The sequence below is a fragment of the Maylandia zebra genome, linkage group LG23 (assembly GCF_041146795.1).
Source record: "Maylandia zebra isolate NMK-2024a linkage group LG23, Mzebra_GT3a, whole genome shotgun sequence".
Classification (NCBI taxonomy): domain Eukaryota; kingdom Metazoa; phylum Chordata; class Actinopteri; order Cichliformes; family Cichlidae; genus Maylandia; species Maylandia zebra.
In genome coordinates, this window is record NC_135188.1 from 15411414 (window position 1) to 15438074 (window position 26661).

Sequence of the window (26661 nt, forward strand, 5' to 3'; positions counted from 1 at the left end):
AAAAGGGAAACTAACCCACGAGTGACAAAAACTGCAGTCCCTCAAGTGGCCACTTGAGCAGGCCATACCCCATAGACTTGTATGTCAAAAAGCACAGCTTAACAGCAGAAAAATCCTATTTATAGCCTATTACAAAAGCATTTTACCTCTCTATATTTAAATGTCTCCTTCATAACTGCACAGGAAGCTTTTTTTAAAAATTATTCATTCACTTTAACTTACTAAAGTTAAATTTTTGTTTTTTAATCTTGACACAGGCAGCTGTAGTTGCCACCTTGTCCTCACAGAACAATATATTTCATCTGTTTATGCTGTCGGTGCCTCTTGGAGAATATCTGATAGGATAATCTGGCCAATAATACGTAAGTAGCCTGTGCTCCAGTTTTTTTGTTAGTAAAATGCTTCTATATTATTAGTCTGTTACTGAGCATTTATTGTCAGATATGTCTGTTTATTAGACCTTACTAACCTTTTTAGTGTGAGCGCATAACTTAGTACTCCAACCTCTCATCCACTCTAGTCCACAGGTGGTTTAGCTTGACTTTTTTTAATGCTAAAATTGGATTTTATGAGGTGAAACTTTTTAACAATCATCAAATGCTAAAAAACAAAAAAAAAACAAAAAAAAAAAACTACATGTCAGTAGAATGACTGGATACATTTGTTTTTCTGATTCCCCTACAGTCTAGGTTTTTCCTCTAAATGGTGCCATGTTATGCACTCTAACTGTATGTATGCTGAGTAACATGAAACACAAAAGCATCATCATCCCTAAATATAAATGCCCTAAAGTAACTTCACCGATTTCCTGCAATGGTTACATTTAACATTCAACAAGAACCAGGGTTTGCAGTCCACATCTTTTAGAGTCTGAGCAAAGGTCTACAGTAATGATTTAGTTCATACTTTACAACTTTGCATATGTCAGCAAGAAAAGAGCAATTTCCTGAACAATCAAAACATCTGGTGAACACTTGTGGTGTAACAAAACTGCATAAACTAATTGTTGTTAAGGTCAGTCAGTAGGTTTTACCGATCTGAAATCTGAAATCTTTCTATTCTTAAAATCGGAAGTCTTATTTACTGCGAACCATCCCTTGTAGTTGATATCATCCTAACCTGATGCCCACAGTGTGGTTTGAGCCAATGCTAACTGACATTGGATCAGATACAGATGTAGAGAAAGAACTGTTCATGCTCATGTTCACATAGTGCGCAATTTAAGGTTGCCAGTAAACCCAATCTGCATGTTTTCAGACTGCAGCAGAAAACCCATGCAGACACAGTGAAGCCATCCAAATCCAACAAAGAAGGCCCCCAGCTGACTGGGCTCCTTACGGACTGCTAGAAGATCGTGCATTTACTGACTGGCTGAAAGATATAGGCCTTCTGTGGGATTCACAGACCATAGTCACCACCTTAGTCCATTTGCTTATTGCCCAAGTTGTTCCCACACATAGACTTTACCTGGGCTGGCCAAGTGTCTTCGGAGTCCTTTATTCTTTTAGTCTTTTATTTTATTTTGTTTTATCTGTCTGAGAGAACAACGCCATCCACGAACAGACAACCCTCTCACTTTTTATTTTAAAGTTCACCTGGTGGTAACCAGTAATGCTCTAGAGAACGCCTTGTCCCTTAAATTCCACTGCCTGCAGCTGATATCAGTAGTCCTTGTTCTGCTCTGGGGACTGACTTTGAGTTGGAGGGCCATTCTTACCAGGACTAAGTAAAGCTATGAGGCTGCGAAGAAGGACAGGGACTACTGTCGCCAGCTGCAGTCCAAGAAAATGAATTTGAAGTTCAGTGACAGGACAAGAGACTCACTAGAGAAGCAGTGGATTTTAAGCACAGTTATTTGTTTGTTTGTTTCAAAAAACTACCAAATATAAAACTGTGTTTATTATTGTTTATCATCATTTACTTTTAGGGTACCTCCTTTTGTCCCAGTATACAAAATTAAAGACATTTATATAAGGATTTTTGTCTTGGTTTCCCCATCATTTTTAAAGCATGTCATACAACTGTCAACTCTCAGTAATTAAATGTTCACATTAATACGTTTTTGGCAACGGGGGAACTGGATGTACACATATCTCTTTTACTTTCCAGTAGATGTTCGGAGTTCAGTCAGTCTGGCTATGCTTTCTCTTCTGCACAGTCAGCTATAATGAACATTTCTATCATCCATTAATGCTGCAATTCCTTGACCAGCACAATGGTTCGTTTAGATTCACATGACTGCACTTACCATTCACACTCTTGCATGATATGCAACTTCTATTCATAGGCCACAACCTTTGTGGTGGTTAACTAACCTAACCGCAGCCTGACAATTTCCTATGCTATAAATTTCCTTTACGTTTTAAGTGAGTATGACCCACTTAAAAACAATGAGGGTGCAGTTTGCAGATGCACAAACCTCAAGTGGGACTCGGGGTGGTACAAGAGAATTTGTTCCGAGTGAGGTAACAAACAGCACTTTTACATTAGAAGGTCAAGTACACTATGAGAAAGAGTTTGGCCAAGTATTTTTTTTTCTTGGGGTCAGACCTCACAGGCTTGTGCCAGCCAAGGCCCGCTCACATTTCAAACACATCACACTAAACACGCAAAGGCTGCCAACAGCAATCAGATAGACTTTAATTATTTCCAAATGTTCCAAGTGAAAGACAGTTTGATAACAATGTTAAACTCTCCAACTGACTCCAAAAACACAGCGCCTCAGCGGTGGGGTACAGCTAGGGGGAAAGGGTTTGGGGTTTTTTTTGTTGCTCAGAACACATAGCTATTGTTTTCTCTTTCTGTGCCGCCAAATAAGCCTATGTTGGATCAGCATAAAGCCAGAGATCATGTATGGCATAGTTTCCCTCTCCTTGTTGTGAGGAAAACATCAGAGAATTTATTATTACCATGTTTTTCTCAAGAGATAAATCCCAAACTCTTCACAGACAGCCTCAGCCTGGACTTTATGTTGCTATGCTCTTGTTTCTCGTGAATTTACTACAAACCCAGAAAGATTATCTTTAACTCTTACTGAAAGGATACATATATTAAAATACGGTAAGGTCTTACTATAGCGATAAAACCACCAGACCTAATGGCAAAAACCTGTGGTGCATCAGTACGTCAACCCCCGCCTAACCCCCCTCGCTTTTCCTCCCAGCGGGCCGAAGCCTATTCCCTCCCAAACCATGTCAGCACGCCTCACTCCCACAAACACGTCCGAGGGCACTTCAACTCACTTTTTCCCCTCACACATGGAGAATAACAAACAACTGCCAGACAAACAAAGAAAAACACACGTCTTTCTGGGAGACTGCCAAAAGATTACAACAGCTGCTGGCCAATGATGTGATTTTGTAATTGTTTAAAAATACAGCAGAACAGAGAGACTTATGGGAGAAAAGAGCAACACATGGATAGAAAAGTAGGACATTCACGGTGACATTGGTTTTGTTTTTGTACAAAAAGGCAAGATCAGCCAGTCGGTTGCAAATCTGTACGAAACCTAAGCAAAAAAATAACAAATAAAAGTCACCAGATCTGTGTGGAAATAGCCAGTGATATTTATTATTCCCAGAAGATGATGATGTCTCTGGCCAATTATCATAGGCAAAATGTTCTCATGACAAAGTATATCGACAACTAATGTTTTCAACAATGAAAAATACAGCAAATAGTCATGCTCCCAGGGGATGCATGGATGATCACACTAAGTTTCCACAGAAAATATTTAAAACTTAGAGGAAGACTGAGTCAAGTGAAAACCGAAACCCCCGGCTCCAAAATACATGTTGTTGGATAAATGGGCAAATGTTTTACAAAAAAAGCTGAGAAACAAGGGTGTCTGTTCACTAAAGTCTTGGTGTGTTTCATTAAAAAAACGATCTATGCAGTGACAAGGCTTAGCTAAGATGTTATCATGTTATTGGTTCATTTTATTTCATATAAGGAAAGGTGTGACACCATGAGAGCAGCGGGTTACAGGATTCATCGTGCTTCCTGTGTTAGCGCAGTTCTGGTCAGAGTGACGAACTATAAAAAAACAATTCGCTGTATAGTGTTGCAAAAACTAAAGATTCTCTGCAAAGCCAAAGTGTGAACAGCAAAGGACCAAACATGATCGCGCATAAACACGAGGAATTATACACTTCAGACAAAGCGAACTAGTAATAAAAGTATTTGTGAATCAAATACATTAAATGTGTGTTTTGTCAGAGGATAAGCTCCACCCATTTTTCCTGTCACCTCTCCCCTTTCACCACAACCTATTTTAGCCCTGAAAAATGTTCATAATTTGTCCCATGGGCCAGTTTTCAGATAAAAACTGTGCATTAATATCGAATTAGCCTCTTCTTCTGTGCAACATCATGAGTCATTTCCAGGACACCGTCTAAAGATATCCATCATAACTTCTAAACTGTAACACCTCTTGTGGAACAAGTCCGATGTCTTTTAACGAATACGAACTAGTTTAGGTGACACTGATCTAACAGTGTCACACAAATAGAGAGTGCACTGTTTGATCAAACTGACACAAACCGTATCATGTATGTCATTACCATCAGCATACAACCACAGTTGACATCAAAAGTTATACAGGAAATAAAACGAGCATCTGTTGGCCCCACCACAGCGTGGTGTCTGCTGTCACCTTTCCTGTCTGCCTTTCTCCCCCGCATCTGTCTCCCCTTCTCTCCATCCACCTTTCTTTTCCCTCAGTCTTTGGTGGCAGGCAGAGTGTGTCCTGTCCAGCTGCTACTAGTGACTTTAGCTGGTCAGGCAAAACACCCACAGCACAGGAATGAGAGAAGCCGTTGTTCACTCGGTCTGAAAAGCAAGTCTACCAGACACTCTGAAGAATACATCCTTAACCCATCTCCAAAATTTTTAAAACACTACAAAATCTCAGACATACTGCAAAAGGCAAAGCCCTCCATTATTCTGTAACTCAATCTCACTCCAGTCAGCCATATCAAATTGATCTTGCAAACTACATAAGAAGAAAAGAGCAGTAAATATTCACCTTGAATCCTGACAATTCTTTGTTGCAGTATCATTCAAAGTAGGGCTGGGCCATACTGTACCGTTCACGGTAATACCGGTATAATATTGGGCAACGATAAGAAAATGAAATATGGGTAAAACGCGCATGCACAGTGCCTTTGTTTTCATACCCACATAGCGGAAAAAGCATGGCGGCGACGGAGAATGAGAAGGGCGAAAGCGGATCGTTGAATGAAACGGATGAACCAGAATTGGTTTGTAAAAATGCTGCAACTTCAGTGGTGTGGAACTGGTTTAGCTTTCATCTGTCAGATACGCAACAAAGCACTATTTTTGGTAGAGCATGCTAGCGGGCCGTTGTTATTACCGTGTTTTTTGGAAAATACGGCACACTTAAAATCAATCCTTTGATTTTTCTGAAAATCGACAGTGCCCCTTATAATCCCGTGTGCCTTATGTATGAACTCTGGTTGTGTTTACTGACCTCGAAACGATTTTATGTGGTACACGGCGCTCGAAAATCTCTCAAATGTTTTAGTACAACTTTGCTAAGCTACGAACCCGCACAGCTTGATGGATTGTCGGAGCATTGCGACTATCGTAGGCAGGAGCCTGGCGGAGTGATATGTACTGTGCTTCAACATAATATTACCGTATTGCGTGTGTATAGCCTCTTTTTAAGTTTTGTGGGTATTATACATGGTTATGCTGAGGATATGTCGGCCAGTTTCCACTGGAAATGCCTTTTGGTTAAACTGTCAGCAAGGAATTTGCATTTGCACTGTTAATTTTTTATATAACTTTAATGCACATAAAAAACAGCTGCTTTTTTAAGTGAATATACGTTGTTGGGTTTTTTTTGCACTAATAAAGTTGTGGAGTTGTAAAGTATTTTGTGTCATATCAATTATATCGTCAGTTATATCGTTATCGCAAATTTTCAAATGTATATCGTGATAAATATTTTTGGTCATATCGCCCTGCTCTAATTCAAAGCAAAGTCTATTTCTCACAGGCCTCTCTCTGAAAAGAAAACACCTGCAATAAATGAAATTTAAGAACCAACAGCTACAAGGACAAGACAGCTAAATCTTCATTAACACCTCATCATCAGCCTAATCCTTCCCATGTCGGATCACAACCCAAATTCATTAAAAAAAAAACTATGATTTGAATTCAAATTTCTTTGCGTACAAAGTTACAAGATTAAGATCTTTAAAACGTGTTTATTAAATTAGTTTAAATGGTTAATATCGTTCACCTTTGCACGCTTGTATTTTCTGACAATGTGTTAACAGACGAACGATCTGAAACTGAAAGAGAAAAAAGAAACCATTTAGTCCACCTGCAGTCTGAACTACACACCTAACCACCCACTGACCTCCCAACACTGTGTTCTGCTCTGCGGTTCACTCATCTACAACACTGCATTAGCAGATAGTCCTCTGTTGTAACAGGGCTCAGGGGGAGGGTTTGACAGCTGGCATACCTAAAGCAAAAAAACAAGGGCTCAGGAATAGATCAGACTTTATTTAGACAATAGGGTTTATCTGCAGATGGATGTTTTGGGCTGCTGTTCAGAGTCCTGCTGATCAACACTGAAATCTATGGAGAGCCACAATTAAACTAAAGATTACTATTCATCAGAAACTTCTTCGCAGGCAGCTTACAAGCTTATTATAAAGTATTATGCATCAGCACCGGCAACTACTGCAAATGTCACAGCGTCGAAACCACATGTAATAATATAAAAAGATTGTGGTTTCATTCTGAAAGTGAGAAGTTCTACACAGACAGAGACACATGGCAAATAACTTTCACCGCTACGTTTGTTCCCGTTTACTCTACGTGGGCACACACAGGAAGATGTTGTGACGTGGATTTGTTTGAAATACTTCGTTAAATACTATCTTGATGCTTCCCCTACGATTTACCACGACAGAGGCAGCGTTTATAAAAGATTGTGAACAGATAATTTAGTATCTGGCGATGTGATGCTGAACTATGTCACTGTAGCATATATTTGAGCAAACTGCATCTAAAATGTACCTTTTTCAAAATTTGTTGTTCTGGTTCTGGCCAGGAATAAAACAGGAAAATATAAATGGCAGAAAAAAGAAGCTGAGCCTGGCAGAAACTGTCGAGAAACTTTTCTGTGTTTAAAGTAGAAACATTGTTTAAAGAGTTTATCTCGTGTCACGATGGCAGAAAGAGAGTAGTCAACAACACATTTAGAACAAGAAAAAGGTTTCTCCAAGTTAGACTGTTGGGGACGCCGTAGCTTCTGTGTAGGTCTCTTGCCTGTAAGTTCGCTGATGGACTTAAAGTATGTTTCGGCTGCAAACTACTCAGTTTCCCCTCCATCGCCACCTCAAAATGTACTTATTTATCTACAGGGCTCTAGAGTGCGACCAAATTTTTCAGCGGTGCGACTAAAAAAAAATAAAATATTTGGTTGCACCTGTGCGACCAACTGTTCGGGTAGCAAAAAATAAAAAATAAAAAATCTGCAACCTTCCCTGTGGTCAACAACAGACACACATTATGCCCCTATCGTGGACTAAACCAATCAGAGATAGTAAGGGGCGGGACCTCTCTGATTGGCCGTGGTCCAGTTGAAAGTGCAGGTGGAAGTGGGAGGTGAGTAGCTTGAAAAAAGCGATATCAATTCATTAAATCCTGAATCGACTTTTAAATATAACTGTGTTTTGCCAGAAACGCCAGATTCTCAGATTAAAGCTCACAAAACCATTTCAACAACAACCAAACAGCAAATGAGAGCAGGTACACGGATTCCACACAAAGACGTAAACACAGAGGACCGACGCATCAGAATCAACTTTGTCTTTCTCGGGTTTCTTACCTGACGGCCCATAGACGGACACGCTGTCGGAGCTTAGCGATTCTGATGCGTCCGGTCCGCGCTGTGTTTACGTCTTTTTGCGCTGATTCTGAGCTGCAGGTTTTGTCTCTCCAACCAAAATTCACCGAGCCAGCAGCAAAAGAAACAGCAAACTGCGCTTCACATTTGATCAATGTCGTCATGAATTTTGCTGTTTTGCTTCCACGACTATTAAAATCACACTTCATGCACAGCTAGCTCTCTCTCTCTCGATCTCTCTCTGTACTTCAAGAACAGTTTCCCGTCTCCAATCTCCGTTTTCTGTATTATTCATTCGCTTATTACCCACCAGTCTACCGTTGTTTACAGCGCTGTCGGCTGCTGTCTTTTTCTTTTTCACTTAAATGACCTCGGACAAGAAAGCCTATTTTTTCTGTTGTTCAATACTGAAGAAATTTAAACTTTATATGCAGAACATTGTAGAATATTTTTAAGGTTATCTGCTATAAAAAGCCAGACCAGGAAAATCTCCTTCATGTTTTTCTGTGTTTTATTCTCAGTTACTTTCACACAAAGGCATCTGCTGTGATGTTCACAATTCTGATGAAGTCAGTACTGATAAATGATCAGAATTATAATATTTCTGACTGTCTGAGGCTAAGTTGAATCGAATCGGGACTTTGAAAACCGGAATCGAATGGATTATAGAAATCAGTGATGATACCCAGCCCTAGTGAGCAGCCTAGGCACGACAGAAGTGGATGTAGCTGTAATAGGAAAAGAACTATTGCTAACTTTTCTGTTAAGTTAAGGCCTGATGCTTCTGAAATTCATAGCCAGTGCTCTGACACGGTGTCATCAATCTTTGAATGCTGAAAAAGCACAGTGTATCCAGAAAAACACATATTATATAAATTATTATAAAATTTGTGTGCGCCTAACTTTTGTGCCGGTGGTAAAAAGTTAGTCTAGAGCCCTGATCTATTAGTTTATCTGGTTTTTAACTGAATTATAATGGAAGTTAAGTGATCAGTGAGGCCTGCAGTATAACAAAATAAGTCAATTTTAACACTGAAATATGCAAAGCAAGGCTCTGGAGTCCCAGACTAAAAACATGGAGCTGAAAATTAGCACAATATGGTGATCAGTATTTGCAGAGTTCACAACCAGGGCTTCCTGCAGAGTGACTGATTCTACGTGAGAAAAGCACATGAACATGAAAGAGTAGCACCAATGACTGACACGCACTTTAACCTGCTACCTTTTCTCCTTACCACCCCCTGGTTAGATGTTTATTTCTTCAGTTATGCCTTTTTGAGGATTAGTGTCAAATATACAGACACTGAGCCTAACAGAAACGTTGGATATAGTGTGACAAGACCGTGTGCAGGACAAATTTATTTTCTGTAAAAAGATATTAATTATATTCTTTTATTTTTCTTCACTGTCTAAGCGTCACTGTGATAGTATTAGAGCTCAGATAGGAAGTGAGCATATAAATCCATATTAAGAAGGGAGAGACTGTGCAAATACTCACTTTTGATATATTTAAACAATGTGAGGTCCAAGCAGTGATGTCACTAGACACTTTTCACAGTCCTTGGCAGGCTACTTTTGGACCTCATTTGTTATACACTAATATCTCTTTCAGATATTTTGTTCCAATTCAGCAGATTATTTTTCCAGACTATTATGTGATAACGTATAAAAATCCTGCTCTTGTTTTTATATATTCCCTGACTACAAGCTTCCTCAAAAAAAAATTTTAAGTGAAGAAAACCAGTCTCTATATAATTTGACATTGTGCAGAGTACTGGTTGCTTTGCAGTTTGAAAATCTGTCCTGTTGCTTTCAATTAATAGAACCAGCCTCATGCTTAAAATAACTACAAAAACACCAGGGCAATTGGAGTGGAATTGCAAGAATTTAGAAGAAATAATAAAATAAGATGGCCTGGAGGTAGAAACAATGTTGTAATTATGTTGTAATGCTCTAAATTTTTCTGTTTTTTTACTATAAACAAATATAGTAGATGTCTGTATCACACATATCTTTGTTTATTCCAGTAATAAAATGCATAGAAACATAGGGTAAAAAATATATAAGTGCAGAATTCACATAATGTTATCGCTATCAGATCTAAATCTGGTTGCAACACATTTATTTCATCTATAAAACATATACAGTTGGGTATACTATGAACAAGAGAATAATTTCTCACAATGCCATCTTGAGATAACATACATGTATAGCCACATGTATATCATAGAGGCTGTCTGGGCATTGTACTGAATTTTTTCACATTATGCAACGTATTGTAACTTGTGGTGACTAATTAGTTACCCAGAGCGTGACAGTGTTGAAATCATGACTACGTTTGATAGCAAGGTGATTGCACAGGTCACCAGATAGGAGACAACCTTTCTGCAAACAGTAGACCTAGACTGACTGCAGTAACCTTCAGAGAGATCTTCGAAGGTTTGCAAATAATTGTTATCTAATTTATAAATGCAGACAGATTGCCAACATGTTCCCATCAGTCTGAGTAAGTGTTTGTTAATGAGCACACTTGAGGGCACTTAACTCAACTGGCTGCCAGCTAGTTGTATGCTAGTTCATAGTCCTATAAAGCACGCCAGTTGGTGAGCAAAAATGTAATGTCAAACTGTTAAATTTGAATTTTTGTCTACATAGACATCAACAGATATGTGATGTTCGATGATTCATCGCAGTTAATTGCTGTATTATCGGAAACACATTGAATTTAATTGTCAACATGACCTCAATCAAATTGCAGACTGATACCTGACTGTCGTACGATAGCATTTATGCAAGGCTTTAGAGACAATTTTAGTATGCTTGATAATCTCATTTTTCAGCAAACAAACAGTTAAAGTAAGACTTGGTCTTATTCTGTAAAATAGATACTGACAGAGCTGAACTCTTAAAGAATAATTTGCAGATGAAAAAGATGCTAAATCGCAATATATGTTACTGCAATACTCAGCACATTGGAAAATGCTAAAAATCAAAATAACATCATTTCGACTGTGTGTATAATGTCGTGATAATATCGTATCGTGGCGTGTCTGGTGATTCTAATGTCCAGGATGATGATTTCAAATGTCTTTGTTTATCCAAACAACCCTAAGCTAAAAAAGGCAGGTTGCTAATGATGTTTGCTCCTTTAATGACCAATTTATTCATGTAGACAAACTTCTTCTGTCATAGTCCCTGTGGCTGTCCGGCTGACTCATTAAGGCTACATGTGTTATTGTTTTTGTTTCGCTCTCGCTCTCTCTACCTCTCCTGCCTCCTCCCCTGCCTAGGCGGAGCTCACCACAAGCTCCTGCATTTGGCCACACACCTGCAGGCAATTACACACCTGAGGCTCACCATCCAGCAGTTTCGTGGGCACTACTTAAGGTGGTGGCTCAGAGCTTCTCATCGTTGGACTGTTGTACAGACTCACGTTAGTGTAAGCCTGGCTTTGACTTTCTGTTTGTAAATAGATTTCCCTGGGCCCGTCCCTTGAGCCTTTCTTGAATTCCCGAGCGTGAGTGTTTGACTGAGCAGTGTGGCGAGTTTTTGCGTGGAGCGTGTTGGAGTAGGAGAGCGGAACGAGTGTGCGTGTGTGGAGCGTGGAGCACCGAGCGAGTGAAGAGACCCTTCCCTTGGATCCCCGGGCCACTGATCTTTCCCCACACTTTGTATATAGTTTACTTGGTGTTTGTAAATAAAAGACTGTTCATTTCAATCTTTCCGTCTGCACTTGAGTCCGTTCAGTCAGCCCAGACACGGTCAAGATTGTGAAACATGTATATGAATTTTTACAATTAGAAAACTACCCCCTGTGAGTGGTGCATCTGACGTCACAGCCCTCTTCTACCATACAAAGAAATATACGCCCCCGTTTCCACAGAATGCACTTTGTTGCTTTCCACAGCATGGCACTGAGCCAACCACTTGGGTACAGGAAGTGATGTCAGTCTGTGTGCCAGTTAGGGACAAATCTGATATTCCCACAAAGCCATTTCCAAAGATAAACATACAGAACCGTTCCCCTGTGTGTGTACACATCCTAATTCAGTTGCCAGTATTTCTTCAACAATTCTGACTGTGTTTCTTCAAATGCAAAAGTAAGGCAGCAGCACTGATACACACATTCACTACACAGATAGACAAAAGAGCCGTGGAATAATGTTAAGAAAAAGCCAAGTTAATTAAAATGTATGAAGAAGCATAGAGGTGTATCTTTGAGATATGCCTGTTCCCCTGGGAATGGGATTAAATGAATTGTTATATCTTTCCTTCTTACTGCAGGGCATAATTCCCATGGACCATGAACCTTAAAAACCAGTTTAGAGAACATAATATTCTACCCGCTTTTGTTTTCCTAAGGGGGTTTGGACTAAAGAATCACTAGCTCTGCAGTGTTGACATAAGCACAGCCCACTCACCCCTGAACCTTGAGCCACTACTACAGGAAGTGAGTAAAGCCTTTCATAAGGGTAGTGTAAGTTCACTTCACCGGCCCTCCTATGAAAAGGATTTATCTCTGGATTGTAAAACTTGGAGGCATGAGAGGAGGAAGCTGGAATGGGATGAAGAGAGGAGGGGCAGGGGTGAGCCTGAACGCCATTAGGGAAGTCATAAACTTCGCCATCAAAGTGTGAAGTCTGAAGTTAGATATCCCACAAATCTGTCTGTAACTCAATATCACCCAAACAGTCTTTATTGGTAGATTCATCTCTGCAGCTGGCATACAGTAGAAAACACAGCTAAATCAGACACTCATTTCACTGGATTATATTTTATCTACTGTTTGAAGGGAGTAAGGATATGCAAGCAAAGCTTCTTTTAGTTCCTAAGTATGTTAACAGGTGTTGAGATAATAAATTAACTTCCTTTGGATGTAAACTTCGACGTTGAAAGGCAAGTATGGTCCTATCATTTTGAAGGTTTATGTTCAAGAGTGGCCAAATAAAGGGAAACTTACTTTAAACCAGATCAATACTTACTGCTAGCGCCATTTTTAACTTAAGTACACTTAAGTTAAAGTGTACTTAAATAATGTTACAAAGGGCTAAACAATAAGAAACTTCAATAAGTGAAAAATGAATTTCATAGAGTAAAAATTATTTTAATATAAACAGGAAAAAACAAATACTGCATATTAAAAATAGGTTGAAGTAAAAAATAGTTTTTGCAAAGAGATGTCGAGTTCAACTGCCTGCGATCTTCAGGCAGAGAATTCCACAGTCGTCGGGCCTGAACTGCAAAGAACACCTTTAATGACCAACGACTCTTTGGGGCTGCTAACATGCGTCAGGCAGTAACCAGTGTTCATATGCCGTAATCACTTCTGTCTCTTCAAATGACCCCAAACTGACTCAAAGCAGTTTATATCAAGACCCAACATGGTGAAGGACTTCTTTGTTCTTGTCACTCAAGACGGTTCTTTTTTAGTGTTGCTGTATTTTTAAGACAAGTGTCTTGTGGTGGAATGAATGCAGACTTAATCAGATGACTCCCCGAAGGCATCTGTACGTTGCATAACGATCTAAATAGCATAATATAAGACATCAATCTACCAAATAATTACAGAGAAAGAAATGGGTTCAGGTAAGTGACTGATTTGACTGGTCCTTCTAGAAACAAGTTTTGCCACTTGGCCACCGCTTTAACAGTTAATACAACCATGTATCTAATTAATGAGGAGGGAGCCTAAACTTGAATTTCAGTAGTGATTGGCATATAAAAACAGTTCAGACCTGATGCAAACCTCTCCAAAAGTTTGGTGAGTATGCCCAAAAATAAGATTTACAATGTTTTCCCACGGCAGGTTATACTTCTACATATAACATATCTACAAACATACAAACATAGACGGCATTAGAGGTTTATAAGCAGCTCGAACCAGACTGCCAGCATCATGAGCATATTTGGATAATCCCACCAGAATTCTTAACAAAATATTCTAATTCACATTATAGATACCGTAAGTCTGTCACCACACAGCTGAACCTGTTGAAACCTGAAACCTCTACTGCACTATGCATCAACACAGCAACATAAATGGATAACATTTTTCACAGTTGGGTTGCTGATTAGCTTTTTGGGGGCAGGATTGTTTTATTCAGGATTCTTTAAATTATGAATAGAAGGATTTCTCTTAGCTATTTTCTGATATATCAGTATCATCATTTCTAATGACCAATAGATGTAAAAAGTAAAGAAGAGATGAGAGAAACACTCTTTAATAATGTTATGGGTGTTGATGTTGCAAAGTTTGGTCATGTTTAAGTTAGAAGGTTTTTCTTTGTAAATGCAGATCTGAAAAGATACTTAACAGCTTAGTGTAGCTATGATTTATGTAGTATATAACATACTAGGTACTGATAGTGAGACTGGTCATTATTCATCAGCCCTGACAGATGTAGGAGGCTCATGTTGGTAAGTGATCAAAAAAAAAACAAAAAAACATGACCACTTACAAGCAGCATATGAAGTCACAGGCAAGCAGGCAAGATGGAAGCGGGTACATTTCTGCCTACCTCTCCATGCAGGCATAAATCAGAGGTCTTTGAAGAGATGGAAGACAAGGCTAATTCCCAGAGGAACACAGGAGCCACTGTGTAAAGTGAGACAGCTGGGGGAGACCGAGCATATGACTAAAGACTGGCTGTGCTACCACTGTATGTCTTTACTGATGGGTGCTGACATGTGCTGTCTGGACCTATAACATCAAAGCAAATAAGTTGTCAACTCAATCAAGAAACAAGAAGTGGCTTTTCATATATATTTAAAGAAGTTGTGAATTTTCCAACTCTGGGACTAATGTAGGCTAGCTTACCTTATCTTTAATAGATAACATCAGCTGAGAATTATACACAAAATAATACAGTAACAGTAAAAAACAAAAATGCAAGAAGGAAGAGTCCTATAATGCTATAACAACAGCAACACAAGCACTGCTACAGTCTGTTACACTGAAATACCATAAGTGGCGTGCAACAGCCATCAGCCAACCCAGCACAAATCAGTTCTCAGCAGTACTGAAACTACCCAAGCAGTACAACATTTACCATGCAATGGAGAGAAATGTCTGTCTTGCAGCTCCAAGGGCAGCTTTCTCATCAATCATAGATGCCTTCAAAAGCAGAGTTTTTGACAACAGCTCGGCGGGGGTTTGGGAGCAGCCACATCGTCTGCATTCACAAAGATTTAGACGTAGTTGTGGAAGCAGAGAGGTGTGCCCTGGGGTCTTTCTTCTTGTCCCACTAGATATCAGACTCGTTTCATTTGTGCTGGATCATCTGCTTTGCCAGAACTCTCAATGTAAAGTATTTAATACAATCCACCCAACAGATTTAATAAAAAAAATAAATCTGGCAGATGGACTGGGGATCAAGTGGAGATGAAATGTTTAAGTTAAAGTGCAGTGTTTTAGTTTAATAACCGCAATGTCCCCGTTATACAAAGAGACAACATTCTAAAAATAATTTTGATATAAAAATCAAAATTTGAAAGAGTGTGTTAAATAGACTATAGACAAAAAAGGAAAAACTGGGAGCCGGCATGCTGATCAGGATCACAAGGAAAGTGTTTCTAGGTATCAAGATGAGCCATCCTTAGCCTCCTCAATCTGACATCTGAATTTACACAGGCACACACCCTTACTTACCCGTTAAAATCATAAGTCTTGCCTAGTTAGGCATATTTGGAGGGGAATTTGCCAAAGCAATAAATAACATGAACTTGTTTAATCAATCATATAGCAGCCCAAAATGTCTTTGTTCTTGTGATATTTTATAGAACTATCACTCATATGTGATAACAGGGGCTTTTGAGAAGCAGCAGGCTGCCATCAACAGAAGGCAAAGGCTGAAACAATGCTGGTCCTTTGTGCCAGTAAGTAAGCCCAGTGCAAGAGAGCCAAAGAGGTGGAAAGGGCAAGTCTGACGGCATTTTCACACACACTGGAAGAGACTACATTCCACTGGGCTTCAACTTTACAAAGGGGAGGGCAAAGAAGAAAAATGACTTGTCAAGTGCCATGTTGTCTCATGTATTAACATGCACAAAGGAGGCTTGGGAGGGCCTCTTAACTGGACAGTTAAAAAACAGAAAGTGTGATGAATAATTGGCCAGTTAGAGAAGACCACAGACAATGAATAAGCAAAGAAGATTTTCAACAAATAAATCAATAATCATGCAGCTGAAATGAGCTCCAGCCTCCCTGTGATCTTGAATTGGATAAGCAAATCTTAGGATTTTTTTTCTTGTTTTCTGTTTTGCAGATGCACTATTACAGTGCTTTTTAAGTGTATAACAGCTCACTACAAGCTACTTCAGAACTACTTTCTCTGTCAAATTCTGAAAATCAAGTGGAAAGCATATGTTTGTGATCTATAGCACGGATCAAGCTCTGAAGGTCTTACTGTCATTTTTTGGAAGTCACCCCTGTTTTTAAAAGGGATTATTCCAAAACTGCGACATGGTCTTTCATCAGGACTCATCTGGTGGAAAAGGAGTGGGGAAGGTGAGGCCCCAGGAGGGGTGAGTCTGTTGAAAGACACAACCTGGAGGCCTTCACCTTGCATCCCATATCAGGATTTTTTGAGTCATACGCCCAAATTTGGCATCTTTGCAAAGTGATGAAACTGCACTTAATAAAAAAAAGACACCTCAAGCAATATAATGTGATAGCCCAAAATATTTTTTCTTGCTGCTTCCGTAGGTTATCAGAACAGAGGGAGTCCAATTTTTTACTATTACGCTCTCATTCTTCAATGAAGTCACACTCCACATAACTTTCTTACTCTTACTCTCCAGATTTTTTTTTTTTTTTTTTTTTTTTTTCCACGGGGCTGTTAAACACAATGGAAAGCGCACGATCACCCCAGCTGTCTCCCATTACTGGCTCTGACCAAAATTATTTACACGCCTGCTTACTGGAACTATGGAGAGAGTGAGAGCGAGAGAGGGGAAGAGAGAGGGTTGGGGGCGGGATTTGGTTGACTCCTTCAGATTTACGTAAGCATCCTCTTAACAAGAGGCTGATAAGAAATGACAGACATAGAAGATCTTGTGTCTGTAGAAACTTGTCTGCTGCACTTCACTTAGGCACTCTTCCATGTGTTGGTGAGAGTCTGCTTTCAAAAAAGCTAGTATATGAGTTAGTAAATCAAACTAAATACTCCACCAATCACTTTACACACTTTACACTGTTAATTAAACTGGGTAATACTGCGGTTCCCTTCATTCATAAGTAAAAGCTATAAACACACAGGGCCGCAATGACTGCCTCCTACTTGACAGCACTGTTAAGATAAAGGCTTCACCATGGGGGAGAGCAGATCTGTAATTAGACAGACTCAGGACACCCGTTGCTATGTAAACATCCCAACCACTCAGCGTAGCAGCACACTGCCTCTGCGCTGCGCTGCTCCGGCTCCTCGCATGAATCACTGGGCCACATCTGGTTTAGCATGCTGGAAGGGACTTTGTCGGTTTGGCACGCCGTGCGTGTGTGGAGTGTGTCGATTTGGACCAGACGACCCACGGCTGCGCTTACTTCTCTCCTCCCCCTGGCTACCCCACCTCTCAGATTACAGCAGTTGCACAATGCTCTCTGGCAGTCCTGACTCTTGCTGGACCTAAGAAAGCACCGTGGATACACAGACAAACCTTTTGCTCAACTGTGGAGAGAAAGAAAAGTTACAACCACTTTTGGCACCGCAGTGACTCGCATCTGCCAGGAGTATAGAAAAATGCAGACTGAAAGAAGTTGTTTACTCGAATGTAAAGCTGAAAGCGAACATATGCACTCTGAATATGAGCACGGCTCCAAATTCTCTCTCGTTTTGTTTAACAGTCTACAATGAATCGCTGGAGACAAATTCGCACTAGTAGCTTGGTCATCCATCAAGCCACCTCATAAGTAAAATCAGGATAGACAATAAGAGAGAAAGTGCTTTTGCACTCAATAACGCTGGTGTGTTTTTCAGTTAGCCAACACCCCGGCCTTGTGCCTCCAGTGTAACCAGCATCCTGCCGGAGCCGTTTTTGGCAACTGTCTCAAATTAATATCTGGCGTGGCTCCTGAAAGACTTTATTTCACTGTAAAATCCACAGTCAGCCCCAATGTCCCTAATATATCCTTCACAAAGTTACCATTATGGCATGCTTAGGAGACGCAACCGCAAAATGGCAGCGATCATATTGAGGGAGAAAAAACAACAACAACTTATAAACAGCAGAGTGAAGCAGCAGAGCACAGAATTGAAATATGGACATCAAGGTGCTCTCAGTCTGACTTTTAAGAGTTATGGGAGGCTCAGAACCTGGATTGCATTACGCTGAAAGAAGACTCATTGCAGACTAATCTAAACATTACGTAAGAGCACTCCTGACAAGTTTAAGGGCAGATGTGACTGTTTACACAGATGCTGTGCGATAGTAGGAACAGACAGTAAAAGAGAGAGAGGTGAAAGAAAGAGGCTGATGTGGTGTGGAGTGTCCGTGATGTGGTTTGGAGTAAAGAAAAACTGGTAAGCTTCTCAGTGGCAGTTTTAAAAAATATTTGGCAGAAAGCAAAAAGGATAATGTTCTGAATGTGCTATTTGGCATACATTTTCCCTTAAATGATAGAAAACACCCCCCCCCCCCAAAAAACAAATCATTTGCCAGTAAATCAGTGAATACAGTCACTGACAATACTCTTTGGAGGAAAGGGCATTTGGTTGTCAAACTGTAAATATCTGTCCCTTGTGACTTAGTATAACAATGCATCTTGCCGTGTGAGGAGGAATTTAGAGGAAAACTTCGTATGGGACTTCATTGTGTTGGAGATCCTGGCATTGTGGCAGAAATTATGTTTGCTCTGCCCACAACACATATTCACTAACTTGCTATTGTCTGAGTAAGAGTCAGCTCTCTGGAGTGCGGTTCAAGCCCCCAGAGAATAAGAGAAGAACTTTTACAATAATTACCTATGGCGGCAATCAGACTGAAACTATGAAAAATGCGAACCACACATTATTCCTGTGCTGCCACAGAAAAACAAAACGGGATACTGCAGTCTAAATCTGGAGTGAGTTCAAGTCGAGAGCCGTACATTGTGAAACTGCTTTCTGTAAACAGGACATCTTACATTCTAAAAAAGAGACCAAACGGAATGAACACTTGAATCTGAATATGGTTTGTGCTCCTTTCAAGTCAGTGTGACAGGTTTGTCCTCAAACTGTAGGGCTAAGTGTCAGGATGGGGTCAGTACACTTTGGGATTTGTTCAATTTACCAAACAAAGAAACCCACAGTTGAACTTTGCAGCCAGTGTAGATGTAAAAGCAACGAAAGTTCCTCTAATTACCTCTCATGGCCAACTCCACAACTACTTGAAACTCCACCCACTTCTAGTCAACACAGATGTGGCCACAATTGCCGACTACTCACCCGAAACAGAACATCAACAATTCTCCCAACAACTTTCAAGGGACTGGCATGAAATTTGGTACAGATAATACTGGACCAGAGGTTTTTAGTTTAACGCTATTAGGATTATTTTATTCCCTTGAATTTCTACGCATATGCAGTTTTCTTGTATCCTATTTGGATATTGAGGAAAAAAAGTGGTGCAAATATTCATGGCACTTTATCTTCATTAATAAAGATAAATCGTGATGGATCTGGGTCTGCAAATAGGTTGACATTGTTAGGGTTTTAGCGAAATTCCAAGAAACTCATTCTAGTATTTCTCTACATTTTACAAACTAATTGGCACAAAATCTGCTAAAGACATTCATGCTCCCCAGAGGAAGATCCATGCTGGATTAGATTTTTTTTTTTAATTTGGTCTATAAAATCTTTAAAATATTTTGGTTTTCAGTGTGATGCTTTAAAAAGTTACTGGCTACCAGTTGCTAAATTGCCATTCCAATTTCTCCACACCTGTGAAACTGACAAGTTTTTATGCTTCCAAGGGGATTTATTCTGATGTCTTCATAGATCCATGCATCCATCCTTTGCCATCCAGGTCTGGTCCAGACAGCAGTCTAAAAAGAGATTCCTACACCACTCTCCAGCTCTTCTGGAGAAACACTGAGTCATTACCAAGAGATAACATCTCTACAGAGATTTAATCTCTCCAGCATGCCCTTGCTCTTCCCTGGGACTCCTCCCAGTTGGCCATGATCAGAACACCACATCTAGGAATTGTCCAGGAGACATCACCACCAGCAGATGCTTTTTTAGGTGAGAATAAAATCATCACAGGCATTCTTGCCCCCTCATGATATACTCTATATATTTTGCTGATCCTCCTTGAGTATTCATCCATCAATATTCATATGAGACTTTGCTCTGTCTTTAAACAACATGCAGAATGTACAGTTTGTTTGTTTTTTGTTTTTTTAAAAAGCAGCAAAAATGCTAAGAGAAGAAGATAAATGTAACCTTTTAATATCAGACTATTATAATTGTCATTGTGTGCATGTTAGCATGATAATGCCTTTTTTTCCTTTGTACTGCTCAAGTCTCAAAGAGCTGATATGACTGCAGAGACTTGACTCTCTGTGTGGCAGAACTGTCTTAGGAAGTCTAAAGGCCGCAGTATACCCACGTTTCAGAGAAACTTGTATTTATACCCATGGTTACGGCACAGGAAGCTGTTGCAGTATTCTCCGAACAATAGGTGTCACCACTCAGATAATATCACCACATAAGGGCTGATATAGGGGGAGAAGAAGTTAAAATGAGAAGCCAAGACTTTGTCGAGTGTTTTTTGCGAAGTTTTTCGACAACCTCTCGAGTTTTCAAAAACTGTCAACCTGTAGCACATACAACCACCTGTGTAGCAGTTTACTTATCTATTTTCTCTCTCTTTGGTTTGTCTGCATCACTGCTGTGAATTACGGAGTACTTGGCAGAATCTGAGTCTCATTCCACCCAATCTGACAGATACACGTAGGCCTGCTGAGTGTTTTGTATTCTCAGATCGAACTTGTCAGCACTTTCTTTAGTATAAATCCCCCTTACTCATGACTCTGACAAGCACTGTCTAGAAAGGCATGCTGGGAGAAGGGTGGAAAATCCCATAGCATAGGCAACATTTTGACACCACAATGTTTCAACACCATAACACCATAAGGATTTTTGCAAAGTTTGTATGATTACAACAATTCTGAAGCAGAGCCAAACATCCAGAATAATTAATAAGTTCCATCTTCCAAAACCATACTGGAGTTGTTAACGCCGAGCTAAATTATGCACTTTCAAGTAACAAGTAAATTATCAGGGTTTATTTTTGATTATTCATCTCCTCTAACGCTATAAACTAAAATCATGGTTCACAAACTGAAGTATGAAGCAAACTTCGGTTCAGGAGATGTTTTTGCTCTTCAAACAAACAAACACACATATATCTGATAACACCTAGTCTCACACGAAAAGCATAGGAAGTGGCTTGAAATGAAATAAACATACCTGCAGATGCCAGGCAACATATTGCAAGAAGCATCAAGGGAATATGGGACCTTGTAGCCATTTTATTATTCTGCAGATTCCAGTATGATAAAAGTGGATGAACTGGCCGTTCTTCAGCGTCTCACAAAGGTTTCCCTTCTTGAGAATGGGTCTGCAGAAAGCCACGTTCAGGCTCCAGCTGCAAGTGAACAAAAATAAAAGATGTCAACCAGAAGAAGCAGGTTCAATTAAAGCATTTACAAACAGCAGGGAACTGGGCTCTGCTTAATATACAGCGTGGGAGTGATGAGATGAGACAAGAAGAGAGGCACTTAGGAGACCAGGGGATTAATCTGGGAGGGTTAATTGGAGGTTATGCATGCTTCAAAGGACCAGGCTGCACACACCTTCCAAGCCTGTTAGAGTGTGCAAGTAGTTTGGGATGGATGACTGACTTGCTGGGTGTTAACAGTCCAGAACATGCCACAGGTTATTAACACACTTTAATTTAAAGACTCAGGAAACTCTAGTGGGGTCTTGAGTAAGCAGCTTAGTACCACCGCACTAATTACCATGACCCTGACTGAAGCTTTAACTTAATCTAAGTGTAAACAGTGACGGCTATGACAAGGGGAAAAATGAAATTCATGTACATTTATAAACAAAGAATATCCAGAATTTTACAGAGTTTCTCTCAGAAAGTGGCAGAAGGAAAAATCCTAATCGTCTTGCATAGAAAGGAAAAGGGTGTAAAGTTTAATTATGAAAGTGATTTTTGTACAGTGAAAAATTTAATTGTTTTATTCTAGTTGATAAAACTGGAAAAAAAATTCTGCCACTATAACCACATTCCCCTTCCTTCCGTGGCAAAGGTGGTGGGGTATGTAAGCAGTGCCAATGACTCAAGAGTGGCGGAAAAAACAAGAAACCAAAACTGATTTCTAGTCTGAATCAATCAAAAAGGTCACCTGTCTAGGTTTCACTTTTCAGTTTAAACAAACCGAACAACGCAAACGCATTTCCCAAGTGTTGAGTGTTGCAAAGCTACAGATGGTTAACATGCAAGTGGATAGATAAGCTTATGAAAGAAAAGGGTAAAAGTAACATCCACTGGCCATATAAGGCTGTCAAAAAGGACTAAGTAGCGTGCAATGTCAGTGTGACTGCTGGCAAAACCACCCCACAGATGTCAGCTACTACCTTTGGGAAAAACCCGTTATAAGACGCTTGCAGCTTAGATGCTTTTTGACAAATATATTTAAACACATCATGAAATGTAGAATCATTATATTTTGTAAATTCTTTTGCAATAATTAAGAATTAATTTTCATTTAGCAGATTTAGCAGTATAATTGTAATTATACTTGGTCCTTTTTCTTTTTACAGAAAAAAATGAATGAGGCAGGAATGATTGAGTCAGGAGTTAGGCTCAGACGAGCAGGTGCTTTTGACCATGAAGTCCATCTTGCAAAAACAACTGTGTGATATCTGCAGCCGCAGACACGGCTATTACAAGTATATTTTAATGCATTTTTATCAAGGTTATGAATTCCAGTATCAGCAGCAGAAAGATGCCTTCAAAACAGTGCATTATAAGAGTCAGACCAGAGAAGCACAGAACAACTTCAGAGCAGCAAAGCAGATAAGGAACACATGGCCATGCTGTTCTTACATTCTGACAAGTATTAATAAAAACAGTACACTGGAACCTAATATATCCAAATGAAAGCAAGCTTTTCCATTTCCAATAATCCAGCTCGTTGTTTTTCAAAGGCTAAATCAAGATTAAAACGTAGACTTCTGAAAGATTTACCATGTTCCGAAGAATCCTTTTAGCTCTTTCTAATTCTCAGTTATTATGTGGGTATGTTCTGTAGATGCAATCAAAACATGTCTCTAGAAAGATATGGTCCGCAGAAAAAGTTGTGCAAATTTCTTCTCTGATTGATGTCTGACTCTTTGTGGCAAGAAAAGTGAAACTGTTGTCATGTTAGAAGTCTTGTAACAAGAACTGCAGGTGCTCACACTTTAAAGGCACTGTCTCTAACTAGTATAGAGCTGTGTGGAAGAAACACATGTGCATCTATATAACCTGTGGTGAGCTATACAGTGTATATAGGAAGTGATGCACAAAGTACTGAGGTGCATCACTCTGCAGTGCAAGCAGCTTGCACAGGACAAAAGGGCCTTTCACTGTGTGGCAGCTGCAAGGGCTGGGAAGTCATTTTGGAACATCATGACAAATATTACACTTTCAGCTTGTCAGTGAGAACCAGAGCGCTCTGTTTGATTTATGCCGCTCCTTGACCTTCATCTCTTCACTGACTAAACAAAGCTAAACTGTGTTGCAGTACCTTTTGGGAAGCAAAGACCAAATCAAAGGAGACTTTCTTTACGTAAAACAGTGTGTAGCTCTTTTGATGTATCTATGGTTGGAATCACATTTGCACTGGGTTACAATACTAAGAAAGCTGGTGGTAAAACAGCTTCTAAAAACCTATGTGCAAAAGATTTAGTCATAGCCTTTTAAAGTTGTTTTGGGTTGGAGAAGGTTTTAACTCTATGCTATGGTGATGGTTTTGCTGCAGCAACAACTCAAATCACCTCATGTGACTTCTTCTCAACCCTGACTGTCTAAGCCGAGCAAAGTATTTCCCTCAAAGAGAATCTGGAAAGTACATTATAGCATGCAGACCCCAGACTGAACGTACTGAACATCAGTGAAACCAAGCTGAATACTTGTGGTCAGTTAAGTGTTAAAGGCCTGGCTTATATCTGTGTCATCACGTATGCATACGCTGCAGTTAAGCGATGTCAAGACCCAAGGGCATTTACAGGGTTCTTGTAATCGCAAAGCCATGCGCGAAGAGAGCAATAACACAAAGGCTGAGGTCTGTGTTATATAGTGCATCTTGTGGTGTATGAGTAAGATAGTCAGGATTAATACTCATAAGTCATTTTGAAAATCATGTGGTCATATGAGCTTCTGAAAGAACTATAGTGAGCTCTTCTGCACTTTCAGTGTCTATGGACTGTCACGAGACTGCAATTTCAAAGTCGATACCGATACCCCTCAAAAATTGAAGATTGTCTTAAGGTTGTGCAAAACTGTCTGCGATAGCTTGTACTGTGTTTTTGGTGACATCAAGCTATATTTTTGTTGCTAATCAAATAGAGCTGGTAAAGTAAGCCACAACTGCTTCTGTATAGCAGCTGGCAGACTTTTCTCAGTTTTGATCTGAGACTGTTCCCCTGTTAATGTATTAATGTTACAGATAAAATGTCACAATGTCTCATTTTCCCCTTAGACAGTATCAGGGTTTATCCTGCATTGAAATGGACCTTTGGTGGGTGCCATGTAAACACAATCGGTTGGCACAAAGTAAAAGCAATAACTCTGTTTTACTATAATTAATGAATTTTCAGCCACTTGATTAACAAAAACTTCAACAGACTTGAATATTCTATCAACAAAACATTTTAAAAACGTCTTTTTATGACAGCACTGGCGATCTTATCTCCAGACTGGTCGTAAAACTTAAAAGATGGCTTACAAAATGTTCCATCTATTTATGTAAACATCCATCCATTTTTCCATTTTATTTTCATTAATCCTTATCCAATGTAGCACAGAAGGGGGCTGGAGTCTATGCCAGCCGACACTGAGAGGGAGGGATTGCCAGTCCATCACAGGGTGATAAACAAGCACAGAGAAAGATAAACAAACAATCACACTTATGGACAATTTAGAATCATCAGCCTAAAATAAAAGGCATGTCTGTGAACTGTGAGAAGGAGTCGGAGAGGCCGGAGAGAACCCATGTAAACAGGAGAACATGCAAACTCCTTGCAGACAGGCCCCAGCTAGCCAGAGGGTTCGAACCAGAAACCCTCTTTGTGTGAGGCTAACCGCTTCACCACTGTGCTGTCCAGATAAAATGCAAATAAAATACCTCATGATTTTGGAGTTTTAACAAATTCATCTATAATAAAAATATATATATGTGGTTGCAGTAATATCCCTGAACTCACCATCTGGATGTGTGAAGCTAAAGCAAGCTAAAAGAATAGAGAAAATATCCTAAGCATGAGCAACCATAACATACAAGTACACCGTGACTGCCACAGTAGTCCTATCCATTTTAATCCAGTGTAAAGACACGAGTTGACACTCTTAAGTTTTTCTCTAAACTTCTTGCACTGTCAGTCACGTTTGTGCCCACAGAAGCGCGCGGGTGAGAAGAGAAAGCACACCCGTGCGCGCGCACACACAGTATCGTGCTGTTGTCACTCTGAAGGGAATACTTCACTCAATGTTTACCTGTGCTTTTCTTTAAAGCAGCTTTCTTATGAAACACAACCAAACCAGCAACAAAGAGAATTTAAGCAAGAGCTCTGTGCTGTTAGCCCGTAGCTAACAATCAACAACAGCGGGAGAAAGCAGGAGAGCATGTCAGCGGAATCATGACAGATGTTCTGCTGGAGTTTTGAGCGGCTAAGTACACTGTAACTGTAAACAGCATTTTCAAGGGATTCGCACCCACAGTGCTGCCTGACATTCTTTACATAAACCTTATCTTCTGGACAAAAGCTAAGCGTTATCTAGTCAAAGAATTAGGTCTTGAAAACAAGCGGACATACCATGCAATCTTCAGAAAATGCCCAAGTAAACTTGGTTGAAGTTGAGGTCGCAGCGCTGGATGCGGATATCAAAGTCGTTATTTCGGCTGCACATTCACGCAGTTATTTTTGATGTAGTAGATAAAAAAAAAAATCACAGAGAACAATGTCGACGGGATATTTTATCAGTTTGTGTTCAAACAACCGCACTCGCTCAAAGTTTCTATCAGTTTACTACTATCTGTCTGCCTTTTTACTGAGGGCTTCATCTGGGGGCGGGGCCTGGAGGGAGGAGGCTGAGCTGCTGCGGCAGAGCTTCCCAAAGCAGGGTGCACGGTCTGCTCAGGAGCTCCTGCAGGAGGATCACAAGGTCCTTAAGTGATCGCACATATCTAAGTCCGAATGTGAGAGTGCGTAACTTTAATATCTCAAAAGGACCCTTCAGTCCCATATGAAACATAAAGACTGTAACTGTATAGGCTGTATAGGCTTGCTTCAGGTTAATCTCACCACACAGGCCAACAGAGTGATCCTTATCCACATGGAGGCCTATTATGACAGGTAATACAAATATCTGGTTAACCAAGACTTCTATTTGATGTGCACCTTTTGCTGCAGCAAGAGGACTTTGTTTTGAGTCATGAAAATAATTGTGTTGCAAGGTGTTTGGCGGTAGGGTGTTTCTGTGTAATCCTTTGGCATCTAATGTCCAGTTTATTAAAAATC

At 39.9% G+C, this 26661-nt stretch overlaps 1 protein-coding gene across 3 annotated transcripts in view; it reads right to left on the reverse strand.

The window, feature by feature from the left end:
* Nucleotides 1-26184, reverse strand: part of tgfbr3 (transforming growth factor, beta receptor III) — a 71411-nt gene extending 45227 nt beyond the window's left edge. For all 3 annotated transcript variants that reach the window (XM_076880748.1, XM_004552887.4, XM_004552886.4), the window contains exons 1-2: nt 25957-26184; nt 21337-21514 (exon numbers count right to left, since the gene is read on the reverse strand). In XM_076880748.1, coding sequence (XP_076736863.1) covers nt 21337-21397 — 61 coding nt within the window. In that variant the 5' untranslated portion in view covers nt 21398-21514; nt 25957-26184. The remainder of the gene's footprint in view (nt 1-21336; nt 21515-25956) is intronic.
* Between the last annotated feature and the right edge of the window lie 477 nt (nt 26185-26661).